The 18633-nt window shown below is 31.6% G+C and overlaps 3 protein-coding genes across 3 annotated transcripts; 2 read left to right on the forward strand and 1 right to left on the reverse strand.

Annotated features, from left to right (window-relative positions):
- The first annotated feature begins 9910 nt into the window (after positions 1 to 9910).
- On the forward strand, positions 9911 to 10186 carry LOC133325422 (cytochrome c oxidase assembly factor 3, mitochondrial). Its single transcript, XM_061534189.1, has one exon. The coding sequence runs from the start codon at positions 9923 to 9925 to the stop codon at positions 10184 to 10186; it is 264 nt and encodes an 87-aa protein (XP_061390173.1). The 5' UTR covers positions 9911 to 9922.
- Positions 10187 to 10452: 266 nt separating this feature from the next.
- LOC133325423 (dimethyladenosine transferase 1, mitochondrial) lies at positions 10453 to 11466 on the forward strand. The gene has a single exon (XM_061534191.1). The coding sequence runs from the start codon at positions 10453 to 10455 to the stop codon at positions 11464 to 11466; it is 1014 nt and encodes a 337-aa protein (XP_061390175.1).
- Positions 11467 to 12049: 583 nt separating this feature from the next.
- On the reverse strand, positions 12050 to 12676 carry LOC133325424 (uncharacterized). The gene is made up of 3 exons (XM_061534192.1): positions 12622 to 12676; positions 12396 to 12557; positions 12050 to 12339 (listed from the first exon to the last, which is right to left on the reverse strand). The coding sequence occupies exons 1-3, from the start codon at positions 12674 to 12676 to the stop codon at positions 12050 to 12052; spliced, it is 507 nt and encodes a 168-aa protein (XP_061390176.1).
- Between the last annotated feature and the right edge of the window lie 5957 nt (positions 12677 to 18633).

Consider the following 18633-nt stretch of genomic DNA (forward strand, 5'->3'; position numbering starts at 1 on the left):
CTGTCAATGCATGGCATGGCATGCCTCATGACCCACTTCATTAGAAAAAAAAAAATTGAAGAAAAAAACCAAGTACATGTATGTCTCTATGAATGTACCCAAACATGTGTATGTCAACAAGAAAGAAAAACAAAAACAACAACAAAAAAGTAAAAATAGCAATATGTGTCGCTCTTGCACGGTTTGTCACAATGACGTTTACGCTAATAATCGGTCGTTTAGGAATAAGAACAAGAGCGCACACACAAGTAGAACGACAATACGTCAAATAAACCGGCTGGTTGGTTGGCGGGCTGGCTGGCTGGCTGTCATGACAAACAGACAACATGAGTTGGCGTTGCAGTCATTTAGCCGGTCAGTCAGTCGTTTTAGTTTGCCGGTAGGTTGGTAGATACGATAATGAAATTGTGATAATGCTGATGATGCAGCAGTCGAAGCAACGGCGCAGCACCAGCAGCAAATGTAAGTAATTACAGCTAAAAACAAAACAAAAACAACAACAAAAGGAAATGACAACAACAACAAAATCCACAACAAATTTAATTAAAAGTGGGTCAATCAAATTGCTGCTATAAATAAATAAAATAAAAAATATTTGATTTTCTATAAAAAAAATGAAACAGAAATTTGAAAATATAACGAAATTAAAATTTATATAGAATATTTGGTCAGAAATTGATCTCAACTGGACTGAAATTTCTATAGTAAAATTGGTCAGAAACTGGACTAGATTTCTATAGAAAATTTGGACAATAAAATGAAGTAAATGGACTGAATTTTCTATAGAAAAAAAAATTTGACAAAAAATTTAGTGGATATTCTATACAAACTGGACTGAATTTTCTATAGAAAATTTGCTCAGGAAATTGACAGGATTTTCTATGGGTATTCTTTAATAAATTTTGTTCAACCTTGAATTGGATTTTTTATTTAAAAAAAATTGGTATAAACTCGGCTGATTTTCTATAGAAAATTTGGTAGAAGCTGGACTATGGATTTGCTATAGAAAGACAAAAACGTTCTGATTTTCTATAGAAAAATTGATAGATTTTTCCAATTGAAAGTCGGTCAGAAATAAGACATAATTTTCTATGGGAAAATGACCTGGCATACAAATAGACCAGTTCATTACTCTGTGCCAAATTTCGTGCAAATCGAAGACTATATAGGGTCTTTGGTGCACCATTTACATTAAATCGGACAAAAATATATATGGGAGCTACATCTAAATCTGACCCGTTTTTTTCGAAACTTGTCACACATCATTCTTAACCTCGTTCATTACTCTGTGCCAAATTTCGTGCAAATCGAAGAATATATAGGGTCATTGGTGCACCATTTGTCTTAAATCGGACAAAAATTTATATGGGAGCTATATCTAAATCTCAACGGATCTTCACGAAACTTAGCACACATCATGCTAAACTCAATTCTGTACGCCATGCCAAATTTCGTGCAAATCGAAGAATATATAGGGTCTTTGGTGCACCATTTGTCTTAAATCGGAAAAAATATATATGGAAGTTATATCTAAATCTCAACCGATTTTTACGAAACTTAGCACACATCATGCTAGACTCAATTCTGTACGCCATGCCAAATTTCGTGCAAATCGAAAGATATTTGGGACTTTGGTGCACCATTTGTCTTACATCGGACAAAACTATATATGAGAGCTATGTCTAAATTTGAACTGATTTTCACGAAACTTAGCACACATCATTCTAGACTCAATTCTGTACGCCATGCCAAATTTCGTGTAAATCGAAAGATATTTAGAGACTTTGGAGCACCACCATATATCGAAATCTGAAGCGATTTTTCCCAATTTCAATAGGGTTCGTCCTTGGGCCAAATAAGTGACCTATGCCAAATTTCATCCAAATCGGATCATAAATGCGAGCTGTACTTAGTTTACAATTTAACATGGACAGACAGACAGACAAACAGACGGACGGACGGACATGCATAAATCGACTTTGAAAGTGATTCCATGCATATTCTCAAAAAGAACCATGTGTCTATCTCGTTTCCTTTTGCCTGTTACAAACATATGCACAAAGACATAATACCCTGTGGTGAAGGGTATAAAAATCCAAGGCTGTGGAAATCGTCCAATTTAAATTAAGTCTGTGGTAAACCTTCTATTTTTTTTTAAATCCACGCCTTTGTTGGACCTCTTTTTTTAAAAGACAAATCCTCGTTTTGTATAAGGCCTCCAAAAATATTTTTAAAAAATCCACGCCTTGTTGTCCTTATTTTGTTAATCCATATTTTCCAATCAGGTATTTTATAATGAATAGCGGAATTTACCAGAAATTAGAGACATTTTTTCGAATGACATCAGATTTGGAAATGTTAAATTTGTGTGCAAAAATTATTCACAAATTTGTGATTCACTCGAGAGGTAGAGGGAGGCTATGGTGATTCCCAATATTTGTCGATTTTTGTTTGTTCAAATGTAAATAAAATAAATAATGATCTAAAATAAAGAAAAAATAATTATTTGAAATGAACAAAAAAAAAATTGAAAAAATATTTACCAAAAAAAAATAGTGTTTTTCTCTTGCCTCAAAATGATGGCTCTGCTGCTCTGTTAACCCTGAACTAGATAATCATCATCATCTTATACACAAAGAGCTATTAACGACATTACATTTCAATTTTTATTTTGTCATGGATTTGAAAATACAGTCAGACGTTAATTTTGATTTGTTTATTTTCAAGCAAAAAAGAAATTCACGTGGTCTTTCAAAAACAAAAGCTACGTTGTAGGAAATTCCAAAAATTCCGCTTATCGTCCAAAAAATACAAAAATCAAACATAGCCCCCGCCCCCCAAACAAACCAGCAAATATGGTAAATGGGAATACAATGTAACAGGGCAGAGCGCCGTGTCGCGGCACACAATGTCATGTTTGTGTAATCATACATACATATGAATGAATTATGTATACAATTTTTATGGTTATTTATAACAAAGTATACATGGTGGGAAGGGGTTAGAGGCAAAGCCAGCCAAACCACAATCAAAGCTTTAAGTTTGGTTTAAATCGTTTGGTGTGTATTTTGAAGGTCAACTTTATTTTCTTTTTTTTGTTTTTTTGTATTTCGTCTTTGGAGTCATCATCATCACGACGAATGGGGTTATTTAGTAAATTCCCCAAAGACGGAAGAGAAAACTTAACGATTTGTATGTTGATGGTGCATTGGGATAGGCCGCCGCCGGCAGCCGCTTGCCCTTCAATGATGAAATAGCTATTTAACCTCTTGGGAAATGTTTCTTTTTATAGCCTCCTCATCACCTGGGGGTCAATTTTCATGGCGCTAAAAATAATTAACATTGTTATAGGTAATGTAATTAGACAAGTAGGTATATGAAAAGGAAACAACAACAACAGTTTTTGTAAAATAAAAATTTTTTGTCATTGTTTTTTTCGATATTTTTTGTTTTTTTATCAAATTTAGGTCATAACCTAAAAAAAGACAAATATAATTAATTTGGTTTTAATCGACACATTTCATTATCTTAGCTTTGATTATAAAAAAACCAAAAACAAAAGGGTAGGTAATTTTTATTTTTTAATCGCATGTACTACGTAGGTAAGTATTTGATAAAAAATCATTATTTTTTTTTATCAAATATGTTACATACAAATTTTATATAAATCAAAAATACTAAACAAAGGAACAAATATTAAAACTTCTAATCAGCACAATAATTTTAAATAGATTTTTGGTGAAGAAATATTTTCAAAAAAAAACACGCCTTCAAAAAAGCATTTTTAAAAACCCCAGGCCTTGAAAAATATTTAAAAAAAAAAATCCACGACTTTAAAAAAAATTTTTTAAAAAAAATCCACGCCTTCAAAAAATATTTTTAAAAACCCCACCCCTTCAAAAAATATTTTTGAAAAAACCACACGCCTCCAAAAAATATTTTTGTAAAAAATCTACGCGTTCAAAAAATGTATTTAAAAAATCTACGCCTTCAAAAAACATGTTTTAAAAAATCCACGCCTTCAAAAAATATTTTTTTAAAAATCCACGTCTTCAAAAAATATTTTTTAAAAATCCACGCCTTTAAAAAATATTAAAAAAAACCACGCCTTCAAATAATATTTTAAAAAATTCCAGGCCTTCAAAAAATATTTAAAAAAAAATCCACGCCTTCAAAAAATATTTTTAAAAAATCTACGCCTTAAATTTTTTTTAAACCCACGATGCCTCCAAAAAATATTTTTAAAAAAACTATGCCTTCAAAAAAGTATTTTAAAAACTCCACGCCTTCAAAGACATATTTTTAAAAAATCCAAGCTTTCAAAAAAAAAAAAAAAAATTAAAAAAAAATCCACGCTGTAAGACCATTATAAATTATAAATATCATTGCGAAATTTAGCTAATTTATAAAAGGAATTCCAAAAATTCACTTAAACCCCTTTATCCGTGCTTATCCATTTTTATCCGCAACCTAAAAATCCTCCAAAAATTAAAATTTTTATGCAGGCATGTAAGACGACATAACCTGTAGAAAAGGAATTACAAGTTCAATTTCCTGAAATTTCACTGAAACCCCTTATTATCCGTTTTTATCCGCGAACCTATAAGTCCACCAAAAATTACAAAAATCATTGCGAAATCAAGTAATAATCTCTAAAAAATGAATTCCGAAAATTCACTTATCCGCATTTTTATCCGCAACACGAAAACCCACAAACAAAATTAAATGTATTCTAGAAAAGTAGCGCTCATAGTTTCTAGGGACAGAATTGAATCTTCAATTAACCTAAAATCCATTAGAACCCCTTTATCTGCGATTATCCGTTTTTATCCGCAAGCCTAAAATCCTTCAAAAACAGACATTCAGGTCCTAGCGCCTCTAGAAAAGGAACGACAAGTTAAATTTCACAAAAATTTACAAAAAAATAAACTTTTTTCCGGAAATATTAGTCGTAAAAATATCGCACACAGCTTCTAGGGACGTAATTGATCCTTCAATTAACCTAAAATCCATGAAAACCCCACTTTATTCGCGCTTATCCGTTTTTACCCGCCCAACCCCAAAATTCGATCAAAAATTTTAAATTTAATTGAGATATTTTGACTATATAAAATATTTTATATATTTATCCGCGATTATCCGTTTTTATCCGCACCACTTTTTTGTAGCAAAAAGTCACAATTATTGATACATTAAGCAGAAGGAGGGCCTAATGGACCATATTTGTTACTAAATTTATTATAAAATCCAATTTATCCTGGTTATCCGCACCGATCCGTAATAGATGATCATGGATCCATATAGACGATAATTGATTTTGGGTAAATTTTTCGATGTTAGACCTCCAGAAAAATATTTTTAAAAAATCCACACCTATGCTGGACCTCGAAAAAATATAAAAAAAAATCCAGGCCTATATAGGACCTTAAAGAAATATTAAAAAAAATCAACATATTGTACTAGTCCTCTAAAAATTGTTTTCAAAAAAGATTCACGTCTATTTTAGATTCCATATTTTCTAAAAAAAAAATTGGCCTCATTCAAATATCTTTCTGGTAGTTTCGATTAAAAATGTAAAATTTTTTCGAAATTTAATCAAAATCGAAATTGTGTACTGTACACCTCTTAACTACATTGCTTCCATTGTTTAATCTCAAAACAAAAAATTTACATTTTAACATTTTTTTGTGATAACCTTTTGATGCCACTAAAAAATAATATCAGGTAAATATTCTTCTTCTCTCAACATTAAATTTTAATTCGGCTGATAATAGAAAACTAATCAAGTACAAGAAAAAAAATTCACATATCGTGTCGTGTTTAACTAAAGAAGACTGATAACAAAAATGTGAAGATAATTGCTGGCTGGAATTGGTTTTTGATTTCCAACAAATTAAAAAAAAAACTTATTTAAATACAAGAGATAATAGTACATGTGAGACATGTTTAAATTTGTTCACAGAAATATTAATAATAGTTTACAGAAATATTTCATTCCTTTGGCAAATAATACCAATATCTCAAAATAAATCCTGACATCATAATTGACAAAAATGATTCAACAATCATATTTCACAATATTTTGCCAATTCCATCTAATTTAATTATTTTTTCAAAAAAAAATATTTGCCACTCAGCATGTCTTAATTTTTCCCACGCGCCTTACGACACACAGGTTGTACATCACTGTACTTTACTGTGAAAACAAAAAAAAACAATAACAAAATCAAACAGGCAAGCAGCAGCAGTGCTTTGCAAAGGGTGGGCATGTTCAATAAGAACATTCACACACACACACAAAAGCAAAAACAAAGCAAACGCACACGGCGGCGGCATCATAATGTAAATAAAAAACAAACACAATAACAAAAAATTGAAAACGTAACGTGTTTTGCTTTTGTTCTGTTTAGTTCTGTTTTTGTGCGCGTTTATTTTTTTTCGTTTTCTTTGTTTTTATCTTGTTCTTTGTCGTTGACTTCTACTTACCATTACAATATTGAGCAGCAAAGTCATCATCAAAGCGGCAACGTTTGGCGGGGGCATTTGTACAGTAAGAATTGTCACTGCTGTCATCAGCATCATTTCCATTCAATACAAAGAAACGTTTTTTACAACGTGACGTGACGACGGCGTTAGCAGCAGCTGCGGCATTGGTGACGGCGGCAGCATTTGTGTTGTGATTGACAGGCAATTTATTTACGGAATAGTTGTTGTTGTTATTGCCAATAAAATTGGCATACAAATGTTGTTGCGTTGGCGGTGGCGTCGCTGCTGACTGTGGCATCTGACTGATGTTATTGACATCATTTGCCATAAAATCGTGTGCCATTATATTGTTGTTGTTGGTTATATCTATATTATTATTGTTGTTGTTATTGTTCAATTCATGAGCGGCATTTATATAGGAAAAGCCATAGTAACCATTTGAGGAAAGATGTGTCATATTTCTGGTGGGTATATGAGGAACAACACGTGGATCAAAAGGATTATGACGCTGATGCAAATGGGCACTGGTGTCAAATTCCAAAGCGCTTGAGGGCAGAGATGAGGAACCATCGGCGGCCCAAAACTCCAAATTTGTTAGAACCATGTTGCAACGGCAGCAGCAAGTAGTATCCTTGAGCGGTTTGTATAACGAGTGTGTGCCAATGTAAACAAGTTGTTTTTTGTTTTGTTACTGTCTTTTTTTCCAACTGTCAACTTGTGTGTCACTTTTATTCTCTTTTTGTTGCGCGTTGCTGTTGTTGTTTTGTACTGTACTTTTTTCTTTTGGTGTGTAGAATTCACTTAAAGTTTATTTTTTGTTTAAATATTTCTTTCTGCTGGTTTCTGGTTGTTGTTGTTTGAACGAGATCTGTTTTTAAACTAAACGTAAAAACGAAATTAAAAATGTTATGGAAATTTTTTGTTGCTGCTTCGTTTTTTGGTCGATGAAACCACATTTACACAAAACACAGGCGGCAATGAACGGGCAAGCGCAAGCAGAGGTTCCCTTTTCCCCGCGTATTTTTATATGTAAAAAGTATTGTTAATTTGTTTCTTCAGTCGTTCAATCAATGACCGGTAAACAAAAAAAATACACGAAATTAAATTAAAAGAATAAACCTTCTGCTCCCCCTACCACAACACACTTCTTCGCTTTTGCAATTACTGCTGATTTCTGCACAAACAGGCAAAACCAGGCAGGCATTCAGTCACACACAGTAAAGAATTATTGCAGCAGCAGCGGCAGAAAAAAAAACAAAACATTCATTGATATTTCTCTCCCCCTTCCTGTGTAAAACAGCAACAACAACGCCAAAAATAAGCAATGGGAAAAAAGAACCGTTGAATTTATAATTGTTGTTGTTGCTGTTGTTTAGCAGCGGCGGCTTCGTTGCTTTTATATATGTATGTATATATTTTGCCAATTAACAAATCTATATATTTACTCCTTTTCGTAATAGTATTGCTGCGGTAAGCAGAACACCTTCAACTTTTGCTTTTTTATTAATTAAGAAACACGTTTACGCTTGTCCGTTCACACATAACACACACACTGTCTGTTTGGTAATTGTTTAAACAATAAATTGTCTCATTTCTTGTTTTGTATTTGTTTTATTTTTTTCTTGTTACTTTTTTTGTTTTTATATATGTATGTATTTTTCTAATTTGTTTTTATGTAAAGCCGCTTTAATTCGGTTTTTATTTGAGTTGTTAGTACGCGCAGTTTGGCCTGAGTTTCGGTTTTGTCGTTACCACTTAAAAAATACTACTAACTTTTTGAAACAGTTTGCTTGGTCGTATGCTGTGAACCGGCTCGAAATTAAAAGCGAACCGACCTAAATGAAAAACGTTCCATCTGTCACAGGAGAGAATGCCATATCGATATATCGCTTATGGTAGTAAACGATAGGGTGAAATTTAGCAATTTGGCGCCAAATGCAACGGCATTCAAATTTTAAAAAAAATAAAACAACAAATGTGTGTTTTTTGCTCAGTTACAATTTTTAATAATAAAATAAAGGCATATTTAATGAGCTTTTTGAAATTTAATGAAAAATAATTTTTTGATGGCAATTTTAGTGATTTTAAAAGCTGCCAAGGGCTAAAGTGGCAGAAAAATGTTGTGATTTTAAAAGCTGACAAGGCTAAAGTAGCAGAACATTTTACTCTGACCAATGATCATGGTAATGTGCATTACTTCTATTGTTTTTAACAAAAAAAAAAAAAAAAAATTCTTCTCCTAAAAGTATGCAATTTCGAGATTTTAAAAGCATCCAAGGCAAACGTGGCAGAAAAATATCGTGATTTTAAAGGCTGCCAAGGCTAAAGTGGCAGAAAAATTTCGTGATTTTCAAGGCTACCAAGGCTAAGGTGGCAGAAAAATTTACTTTGACCAATTATCATGGTAATGTGCATTACTTCGATTTAATTCGTGCTTAATTTAATATAAATCTAAAAAATTCACACTTTTGAACAAAAAAACTACTTCTCCTAAAAGTATGCTTACAAATATTTGTTTAAAAAAATATGACAAATGCTGGAAAATGAAAAAAAAAACTTATTTTTTATGAATATTACTAGTCGAACTTTAAATATGCCTCATCAGTCAACATGACTTTTCGTTGGATGAAGCAACGGACCATTCAGCTTTGATCTTAAAAACTTGAAAAATAAAACTGGGCAATTTAAAATACAACCTCGTTATTTAAAAATCGTTCTTTTTTTCCTCAATTGACATTACATTATTGACAATTAATATTTCCCCAGCTCTGACTTGAACAAATCGATGGTCAATGTCAGCAATCGATTATTCACAACACAAACAGCTGATCATTGGTTCAATAAGAAAACCATTCTTTTGGAAAATAGAGTTGGCTTTTAACTTAATTTGTATTTGAAGATAGTTAGCTTTTCCCATTTCAGAGTACTTAAATGAGCTATTTCGTTACTTTCTTACATTAATTTATCTATTAATTCATAGTTTTATAACATAACAAATAGAAAATAAATAACGACATTGTTGTACCTAGTTCCATAATTCATTGCGTGTATCAATTTGCTAATCGCCTGTGAACAACACATTAAATCGATTGTCAATGACAGCAATCGATTAACACAAACAGCTGATCATTGGCGCAATTGGAAAAAACATTCTTTTGGAAGTTGGACTTATTTAATTATAAATGGAAGGTGATAGCTACATCTATTTCTGGACTCTTTAATAAGTTAATTCTTTATTTAAGTACAATGGTTTATCTATTAATTCATTGTTTTATAACATAACAAAAAGAAGAAAAATCACAACATTCTTGTGCCTAGTTCCTTGGTTCATTCCGTGAATTCATTTTGCAATTGAACTAAACGCCTGTGAACTACACAACACGGTAGTTAAGTAATTTTTTGAACAAAATTTTCTATTAAAATATAATTCAAAATAATGTCTAATCCTGGTGAAAAGGCTCCAAATATCAAATACGCTGAAGGAAAAATCGATAAAGCCCAGCTGGAGTTTATGAAATTGATTGAACAACAGAATTTGGAACGGGTACAAAAACTAAAACGTGTTAGACGTAATAATTTGTTAACAGCCGGCTCCCTGATATTCTCCGTGGTGGGCATATATGCCTATTCCATTTATTCGGTGAAACAAGAGAAATTTTTGGACGATTTTGAAGAGCCGAAAAAAGTCAACACCAATTAAGAGTGGTATAAAAAAACAAAGATTATTTAGTTTTGTAAGAAAATTTATATATAGTTTACACACTCGTCGTTATCCTTGTTTTGCAATTGGAAGTTTTTGTTGTATAATCAACATTTTTTTGCACATATATTAATTTATAAAGAAGGACCTGATCTGTTGGATTTTTAAGGAAAAGTGAAAAAGTGAGGTTAGTTGAGTGTTTTTGTTATTGTTGTAAATTGTCCCATGATTAATGTTTTTTTATTAATTTTTTTCTAGCTCAAAAAATGTCTGAGGCAGCTGTTAGAGTACTAAAATCCGGCATGCGTTTACCACCCTTGCCTACCGTACGCGATTTGGTGAAATTGTACCAACTGCAGGCTTTAAAACAATTATCCCAAAATTTTCTTATGGATGAACGTATCACCGATAAAATTGTAAAATCTGCAGGACGTATTGATAGCCGTGATGTGGTTTTAGAAGTTGGTCCTGGCCCAGGAGCCATCACACGCTCCATTTTGAGACGTTCTCCACAACGTTTAATTTTGGTGGAAAAAGATCAACGCTTCCTACCCTCCCTGGAATTGTTAAAAGAATGTGCTAAACCCTTGGATCTGCAGGTTGACATCCACATCGATGATATTCTGCGTTTCAATATGGAACATCATATACCTGATACCGCGCAACGTTTACATTTAATTGGCAATTTACCATTTGCCATATCAACGCGATTAATTATAAATTGGTTTGAAGATCTATCGCTGCGTCGTGGTGCATTCCGCCGTAATGACACCTGCATGACATTGACGTTCCAAAAAGAGGTTGCCGAACGCATTTGTGCCAATTTGGGTGATAAACAAAGATGCCGTTTATCGGTGATGTCCCAGATATGGACCCAGCCTGTTATGAAATTTATAATACCCGGCAAGGCGTTTGTACCCAAGCCAGAAGTTGATGTGGGAGTGGTGAAATTGATACCCCTAAAGCAGCCTAAAACTGATTTACCATTTGGTTTGGTTGAAAAAGTGGTGCGGCACATATTCAATATGCGTCAGAAATATTGTCGTCGGGGTTATGGTACACTGTTCCCACCACAAGATCGGGATGAGATATGTTATGAGCTTTTCAAACAAGCTGATGTTGAGGATACTCTAAGGCCCTTCCAGTTGTCTGTGGATGAGTGCCTGCGTTTGGCCACAGTCTATAAAGAGTTTGTGGATGCCAATCCCGATATAGCCCAGTATGATTTTAGAGCTCAAAAAAATCCTCCAATGGAAATGTTAAACGATGATTATGTGTAAAAAATTGAACAACAAATTTTCAATTATTTTTTTTTTGTCATGTAAAAAAAATATTGTTTATTTTTTTCTTTTTAATAAAAATCTACTATATATGTAAAAATATAAATTTATTATTATTTTTTTTTTGTAAAGTATGGAATGTTAATACATAGAGATTCTAAAACAAATTGTAAAATTTGATTATAATTTGTTGCTCATGGACGGAATAATGTTTCACTAAAGCTAACAGGTGGATGTACATATTTGAATATAATCAATTTTTTATAAAATTTATTTTCACAATTTTAAAAAAATTTTAAAAATTTGAAAATGTGAATTTTCTCAATAATTGTTTGAAAATTTATATTCATTCCTTTGAAAAAGGCAATTCAAATTTCCAAATTCCCAAAATTTTTACGAAATTGTGATTTTTTCTATAATTTAAAAATGTATCTCCATTAAATACTCATCCACTTCGAGAAAAAAATACATTTTTACTAATATGTACTTTTTTTCAAAAAATTTGATATTCGAGTTGAACTAAAGGCACATTTTGGTCTTAATTACTTTGAAGAAAATATTGAAAATCTAAATCTCAATATCTTTAATACCAAAACATTCGAATTGCCATAGCTATCACTGCACTAACTAAACCAAAACCAATTGCTGCACGATTCTGCTCAGCACTATTGCAACGATGATCCAAGAAACAAAAACAATACTTAACATCGGTGAAATAATCACGTCTCACATCATGTTCCTTAATTGTGTGATTGACATAATGGGCCAGGCGTACATCCTTGGCAGCGGGATAGCAGCCTTCATATTTATCCGCGGGGATATCGGTACGGAAACTCAGGGCACTCAAACAATCACGTATAATTGTTTCTTGGGCTAAAAACAAAACACAATTTTAATTATTTAATTAAAATTTATAAAAATTCCCTTACCTCCCCTCCTCTCTGTAACCTTAACACAAATATCGTTGCTTTCCGGACACTGTTCGCCCAAAAAACCAATGCCACGCCAATTGAAAGTTTCACCACATCCTGGGGTGGCCGAAGTACAGCGATAACACCAAATAGCCAGGCCTATAAGAAAAAACCACCAACAACAACAACAAAAATGTAAACATCACAAAATTCCATTCATTCATTGATGACATCGTCGTCTCACCTTCTTTCATGCACAGACAAAATATAACAAAAACAATGGCTAATTCCCGTTTCATTTTATATTAATTCTTTTAAATAATCTTTTAGTTAAATATTCAATAATTTATAAATTAAAACAAAGCAGGAATTATATTAAAAACAATGAAAACAAATGACAAAATCACAATGCTAATAAAAACACTACGCCCTTGATTAGGGTTAACTAGATCGATTATGAAGTAATCGATTAATCGTTGATGGGAGAGAGTCGGAAGGCGCCATACTACAACGCCGTTATGTTATGTGTGGTGCTACCTAATTAAAAAACGTATTTACACGGTTTGTTATGGGGAATAGTGGTAAAATACAAACAAAATAAGTAATTTAAATGAAATTTAACAAGATTAGAAAAGAAATTATGGAAATTTAAAGTAAAATTTTTATAATTAGAAGTAAAAATATCAGAATAATTAATTTTTAATGAATAAATGACAAAATAGAAGGGAATGCCAATTTAGATGAGAAACAAATGATATTCTATTACAAAACATGACTGAGGCCATATTTACACCGAATGCGTTTTATGATAGCGGCGCGTTTAGACTATGTCTTCTAAATCAACTCGATTTGTTAATCGAGGCACAAAATCCTGAATGTGTAGACTAGAATTAATATAAAGATGATTTTTTTTATTAACTCCACTCTTTCCTGTCTGACATCAAGATAATTTGTCAGCTGTTATTTGTTGTTCGGTGTTTTAATAATTTCTGTAAGAATTTTTTAATAAATATTTTCATAAATTTTACAGGAATTGTTCTACATTAGTTAAAAAATGCTTAAAAACATATGTAGTTTTAAATTATAGCAATTTTCGTTATAAATTTAAAATAAAAAATAATAAAAATTTTTAAACTGCAGCCACATTTTTATTTTGTACCTTTTTGAATTTTAACGTATTTTCAAGTGTAAATAGTTGCGATTTTTGTACATTTTGGGAGAAGTGATGCATTTTCGGGTGCAAAATCAGGGTTTTTTTTTTTTGAAAATAAACTTGATTAAGCACAGGATTTCAAGAAAATCGAAGCACTCAGCAGATTTAATTTCGAGGTAATATCAAATCGATTTAAGGCGCATTGCCTTCTAAATCGAATCGATTTTTTTAATCGAGGTACGAAACTCCAGCTGTTTAGACTAGGATTTGATATGTCGATTTACAAATCTAGTCGATTTAGAAGACATAGTCTAAACGCGACCTTAACAAGCCATAATTCGATTATTTCTCATTTAGCGTTCAAAAAGCCTATTGAAATGAGACATCAGGATTACTTCTTCAGTTGTGAAGGAGAATGTGCCTGTGCCCAAGCCGTCAGTTTGATTTTTTACTCTTTGATGAAATGTCTGAACTTCATTCTGACTACTGTACATCTCGATTTGCTTAAGCTCAAGTTTTTCTTGTAACCCCTTTTTTAAACACTTTACGATTCTAATTTTTGTTCCGATTTTTATGTACCTTATGCAGATGAATTCCTATTAGAATTTGTGGAAATACTTATCAGATGAGTGGAAATATAATCCGGTAAAAAATAACAGATGACTGGTTTTATATCATTTTTATACGAAATCCCAGCCATCGCACAATAAATTGGTACTCCATTTAGCTGTGTGGAATTGTAATCGTGTAAATAAATATCAGCTGACAGGCTTTGTGTAATATTAATACTAAATCCCAGCCATCGCACAGCTGACTATCCGTTTAACTGTCAAAGTGCATAATTTCTACCATGATCTATTAATAAGGACACCCAGCAGGTGAAAGTCAGCTGTTTTTTATCAAGTCTAATCAAGGTCTATCAATAAGGTCTCCCAGCTAGCGAAATTCAGCTGTTTTTTTTCTCAAGTCTTATGTCAAAAATATTGTTAACGTTTTTATAATGGAAGTCACGCCTTTGGAAGACATCGAAATAATGTTCTTTAAAAAATATTCCTTTAAAACTCCATGCCTTATAAAGACCTCGCAAAAATAATCTTTAAAAACTTCACGCCTTTTAAAGACTTCGAAGAAATAATCTTTAAAAACTCCTCGCCTTATAAAGTCCTCGAAAAAAATAATCTTCAAAAACTCCACGCCTTATAAAGACCTCGAAGAAATAATCTTCAAAAACTCCACGCCTCATAAATACCTGGAAAAAATAATCTCCAAAAACTCCACGCCTTATATAGACCTCGAAAAAATATTCTTAAAAAAACGCATTCTATAGACCTCGAAAAAATAATCTTTTAAAATCCACGCCAAATTTTTTGATTTTGTTTATGTTTTCAATTCACAGTAATGGATTTTGCCATTCACAATAATGAATTGATAGACCTTCGACATGCAATGTTGTCAACCATGGGAAATAGTACTAGATACAATTTGACAGATGATCGAATTAACAAAACATATGTTTTTGTGTTGTTCTATCACATTATAATAATCAGCTGTTTAGATTGTTATTAAAATGATATAAAGACAGTCAGCTGATATTTGTTTTATCGAGTCGGTTGAACCATGAGAACTATTACTAGATAAAATTTGATAGATGGCTGCATAAGAAACAGATGTTTTTGTTTTGATACATTACCTTATTATTGCATTATGCATCAAAACAAAATTTTTTGTTTTTGTCTCGACCATCTGTCAAATTTTTCCTTTAAATATTTCACATGGTTGGCAACATTGCAAATCGAATTCAAGTAGAAATTACTCACTTTGATAGTTAATGGAGACATCAGCTGCATTAAATGGAGTACCTATTTATTGTGCCATGCATTTAGCTGTCTATAAAGTCAGTCAGCTGATATTTGTTATAGAAATCGAGGCGATTTTACACATATGTTTACATATACCCTATTTTATAAAATACCTCATTTAAATTTGTCAATTTTTCTTTAAAGAACTGTGAAAAAATTGCCACTCAGCTGATATTAATTTTAGAAATCGAGTCGATTTTACACATATGTGCACATATAACCTATTTTAAACACGTCATTTAAATTGTCAATTTCCCTTTAAAAACATGCCAAATTATTGACATTTTGTTGCCAAGCAGCATTTTTTGGCTATGAAATTCCTCATTTATGACTTCAACGAATTTATTTGGAATTTTTCTTTTAAATCCAACTTTGATCCAATGTATTAGTCAATATGAAATATTTTCAAAATCTTTAAAACCCAAAAAAGATTTCACAAACTTATAAAACAAACCGCAATGAATCAGCAAAAACAATCTTTTGATGTTTCAATTCAAATGGCCACAAGTATTCCCAAGTAATAGAAATTTTAAAAATCATTTCATGTGAATAGTAATTACCTACTATGGTATTGCGGTTTTTAAATTTCAAAAAAAAAAATCTCATTTGTTCCATTTTGCAGCAGTAGTAAAAAAATCCAAACAAATATCCAAAAAACCACAAGACGTCATTGATTGAATTTGAATATGTATTTGGCTTAAAGCAAATTTTTGCTGTTATAATTCCATACATGGTTCAATCAAATGCCATAGAGAAAAAAAGACGGAGTCATTCTCTCAAATATATAATTTGTGATCTACATATAGGTACGTACGTAGCATGCTATAAATATACATATACGTAAGAAACATCGGTTTTTATGGCCAATTGTTTTGTGTGTTTTTGCCTTTTTAATATTCTTGGTGATGAGTCAGTCAGTTTTTTGAAGTATTGTTCTGTCAGTTTTCGCACGTAGCCTCGGTTTGCTGGGTAAAGTTCTTTTTTTCGATTTTGTTGATCGTTATGTGTGAAATTTATGTTTGATTTTTTGTAATTTTAATTTTGAGTTCAATAAAAATTTACAATTTATTTGTTTGGTTGTGCTGTAAATGATAAGTAAGCAGAATGTCAATGTCATAAGAAAGATTTGATTTTTTTGAAAGAAAAATTAATTAATTTTTTAAGAAAAAGTGACTTTCGAAATTATTAAATTAAAATATCGTAATAGAAAAATTAAAAAAATATTCACAACATAATGTTAGTACTGAGAGAATAATAAGTACTTTGAAAATCAGCTGATTGGGGTTTAAACAAAATGTCAGTGTCAAGATATATTAATAAGATCACACAGCTAGCAAAAGTCAGCTGTTACCTAATGTCAAAAATTTGGGCTTTGTTTACGTTTTCATAATGGAAGTCAATTCACAATAATGGCTGATAGCCAGCTGGTCACCCTGGATGACCTTATTAATAGACCATACTCAGTGTCAATGAGAACAATAGGTACAAGGACTACTAATAAGGCCATCCAGGGAGACCAGCTGTTTCTTAAGTTTGCAGCTAAAATCCATTATATCGCCCAGTGTAATTACGGCCAGAATAATAATAAGTGCTATCAAAATCAGCTGATAGAGTTTTAAATAAAATGTCAGTGTTAATGTGAACAATGGGTAAAAGGTCTATTAACAAGGTAATCCAGGTAGAATAGCTGCAAATCAGCTGCTTCTTAAATTTGCTGTCAAAAACCATTATTGTGAATTGACTTTCATTATGATAACGTCCAAATTTTTGACACTAAACTTTTTTTTTTTTTTTTGCTAAATTATTGGTCTGTTCCCGTACTCCAAGAATCTATTAGTTTTTACTATTTTTTTCGATATCATAAAGGAAAATCGGTTATCGTAGTAAAAAGTAGTAGATTCTTGCAGTGCGGGAACAGACCATATATTTAGAAATAGTTGTAAAACGGCATACACATTAGAACTTTTTACCGGGTTGACCTACTTTATGAAGATTTATTTGACAAATATGTAAAGGAATTGACAGTTGAAACCCACTGGGTTAACGTAATCCGGTTAAATGTAAACATATTATAATATTATTTATGCTACGTGGAGTAGGTTTATCTTTTAAGGAAAATTTAATTGTGTACGATGTACATTGTAATTCTGTTCATTAATGGGTTTGATAGCCTTGAATTACATATGGAATAAACGAAATGAAATGAAACATAAAAATTTTATTGCTTTATAATTTTTGTGACAATTTTTAAATAAAAATATTGATAATTTAATCCAAATTGCACTATAGAAGGTCAAAAAATATATAATTGTTGAACATATTTTATTATTTTCGACTCAAAAATGTATTAGAAAACATAACATATAGGTCGTTACTACACCACAGCGTTATTACATATATTCATTTTAGTCGATATTCCACCTATGGGCGTGGATATCAGCTCTTCATTCACGAGCCAAACTAGATCTTACATCAAATTGTTTACAAATGCATTCACATTTCATTTGTTTCATAGATAATTTGATAGAAATTACCCTGCAAAGGGTAAAATATACATAAAAACATTTGTTACCATAGTATAAACGCGCCTTAACTGCATAAATGTCACTTAAATGCCGTTATTACACCGTACATAAAATAGGTATTTCAGCCTATAATTGTTGAACATATTTTATTATTTTCGACTCACAAATGTATTACAAAAAACATAGCATATATGTCGTTTCTACACCACAGCGTTATTACAAATATTGATTTTAGTCGATATTCCTCCTATGAGTAGGGATATCAGCTGTGCTTTCATGAGCCAAACTAGGGCTTACAGCAAATTGTTTACAAATGCATTCACATTTCACTTGTTTCATAGACAATTTGAAAAAGTTGTACTATAGAAGGTAAAAAAATACATAAAAACGTTTGGTGACATAGTATAAACGTTCCTTAACTCCATAAATGTCACTTAAATTCCGTTATTACATCGCAAATAAAATATGTATTAGAGCTTATAATTGTTGAACATATTTTATTATTTTCGACTCACAGAAAACATAGCATATATGTCGTTACTACACCACAGCGTTATAAACAAACATTATTTAGTCGATATTCCACCTATGAGTGGGGATATCAGCTGTTCTTTCATGAGCCAAACTAAGGCTACATTTACACCAAGTTGAATGAACTTTCTTGAAAGGATCTTAGTTGGATTTAAGGGATATTCTAAGTGCCTACGTTTATTTTTTTT

This window comes from Musca vetustissima, unplaced genomic scaffold, assembly GCF_032173495.1.
Source record: "Musca vetustissima isolate MV318-11 ecotype Yass unplaced genomic scaffold, APGP_CSIRO_Mvet_v1 utg8386, whole genome shotgun sequence".
Lineage (NCBI taxonomy): Eukaryota > Metazoa > Arthropoda > Insecta > Diptera > Muscidae > Musca > Musca vetustissima.